Genomic DNA, 1,375 nt, shown 5'->3' on the forward strand with positions numbered 1-1,375 from the left:
GGGGGGCTTATGGGGGTTCAGGGGCGCCCACGTGGTTACCTTCCTGGAGCTTGAGTGATGGCTGCTGGGTCGGGAGCAGGCATGGTTCTCCTTCCCGCGGTGGATCGGGGCCCGGCCTACCTCCATATGGCATTTTTAAATAAAAACAGTTTTGTTGCAGTACTGGGGATTGAACCTACAGCCTTCACACTGAGCAGCATCCCAATCCCTGCCTGTCTTCCCCTTTTTAATTTTGAGACAAGGTCTTGCTAAATTGCTCAGGCTGCTCTACCTTATCTTGAGTGATGGCTGCTGGGTCGGGAGCAGGCATGGTTCTCCTTCCCGCGGTGGATCGGGGCCCGGCCTACCTCCATATGGCATTTTTAAATAAAAACAGTTTTGTTGCAGTACTGGGGATTGAACCTACAGCCTTCACACTGAGCAGCATCCCAATCCCTGCCTGTCTTCCCCTTTTTAATTTTGAGACAAGGTCTTGCTAAATTGCTCAGGCTGGACTCTACCTTATGATCTTCCCTCCTCAGCCACTCAGAGTGCTAGGATTACAGGGATGTGTCACCACTTCTGGCTAGAAAAGAGTTTTTTTTTTTTTTTTTTTTTTTTTTTTGCACTGGGGATCGAACTCAGGTCCTTGCGCTTGCAAGGCAGGCACCGGAACCACTGAGCTAAATCCCTAGAAAAGAGGTTTAACATTTAATTTAGGAGGTTAGAAGTCCATACAGCAAGGTGCCAGCCCTAGTGTGGGTCTTGCTGGCAGTGCAGTGATAATGAGGATGGTGTCACTGTGGGAGTGTGACAGGGGACAATCGGGTGGCAAGACAGGAAGCAGGGACTAGAATGGGCAGCCCATCCTCAGGGGAACCAGATCCCTCCCTGAGGGTGGCAAGGGCCTCCAGTGACCCAAAGATCTTCCATTAAGACCACTGGACAGCCACGGCTACCCTGTAGCAGAGTGTTTACAGTGTGCAAGGTAAAGTTGAAGCATGAAATTTTGGGGGAGGTATTGATCCTTCTGTGCAGCCCATGGAGGCTTAGAAGGGCATGGGGCAACACCCTCAATCCCGAAATGTGTTAGCTGGTGTGAGGGCGGGCCTTCATTCTGTGGTGCTGTAGAAGAATTGATGGCTAAATAGAGTTTGTACTTGCAGAACTTTGTGGCCAAGGCTCATGGCTCTTCGCGGGTTTACTGGCTGGGGCTGAATGACAAGGACAAAGAAGGCAACTGGAGGTGGCTAGATGGCTCCCCTGTCACATTAAGGCAAGTGTCCAGGGATCCTGGGGTCTCTCTACCTACTCTGTGGGCTCAGCCGTGGGGAGACAGGAAGGTGGCAGGATATGTGGTTGAGGGAGTCAGAACTAATTTTCCTCTCTCCTCCCC

General features: G+C 51.4%; 1 protein-coding gene across 1 annotated transcript in view; it reads left to right on the plus strand.

Annotated features, from left to right (window-relative positions):
• The window catches only part of Clec17a (C-type lectin domain containing 17A), a 31,403-nt gene that overhangs the window by 26,124 nt on the left and 3,904 nt on the right, over nucleotides 1–1,375 (plus strand). The window contains exon 11 of the mRNA XM_033757321.1: nucleotides 1,146–1,255. Coding sequence (XP_033613212.1) covers nucleotides 1,146–1,255 — 110 coding nt within the window. The remainder of the gene's footprint in view (nucleotides 1–1,145; nucleotides 1,256–1,375) is intronic.

This window comes from Fukomys damarensis, unplaced genomic scaffold (assembly GCF_012274545.1).
Source record: "Fukomys damarensis isolate Sample0158 unplaced genomic scaffold, DMR_v1.0_HiC HiC_scaffold_30, whole genome shotgun sequence".
NCBI classification, from domain to species: domain Eukaryota; kingdom Metazoa; phylum Chordata; class Mammalia; order Rodentia; family Bathyergidae; genus Fukomys; species Fukomys damarensis.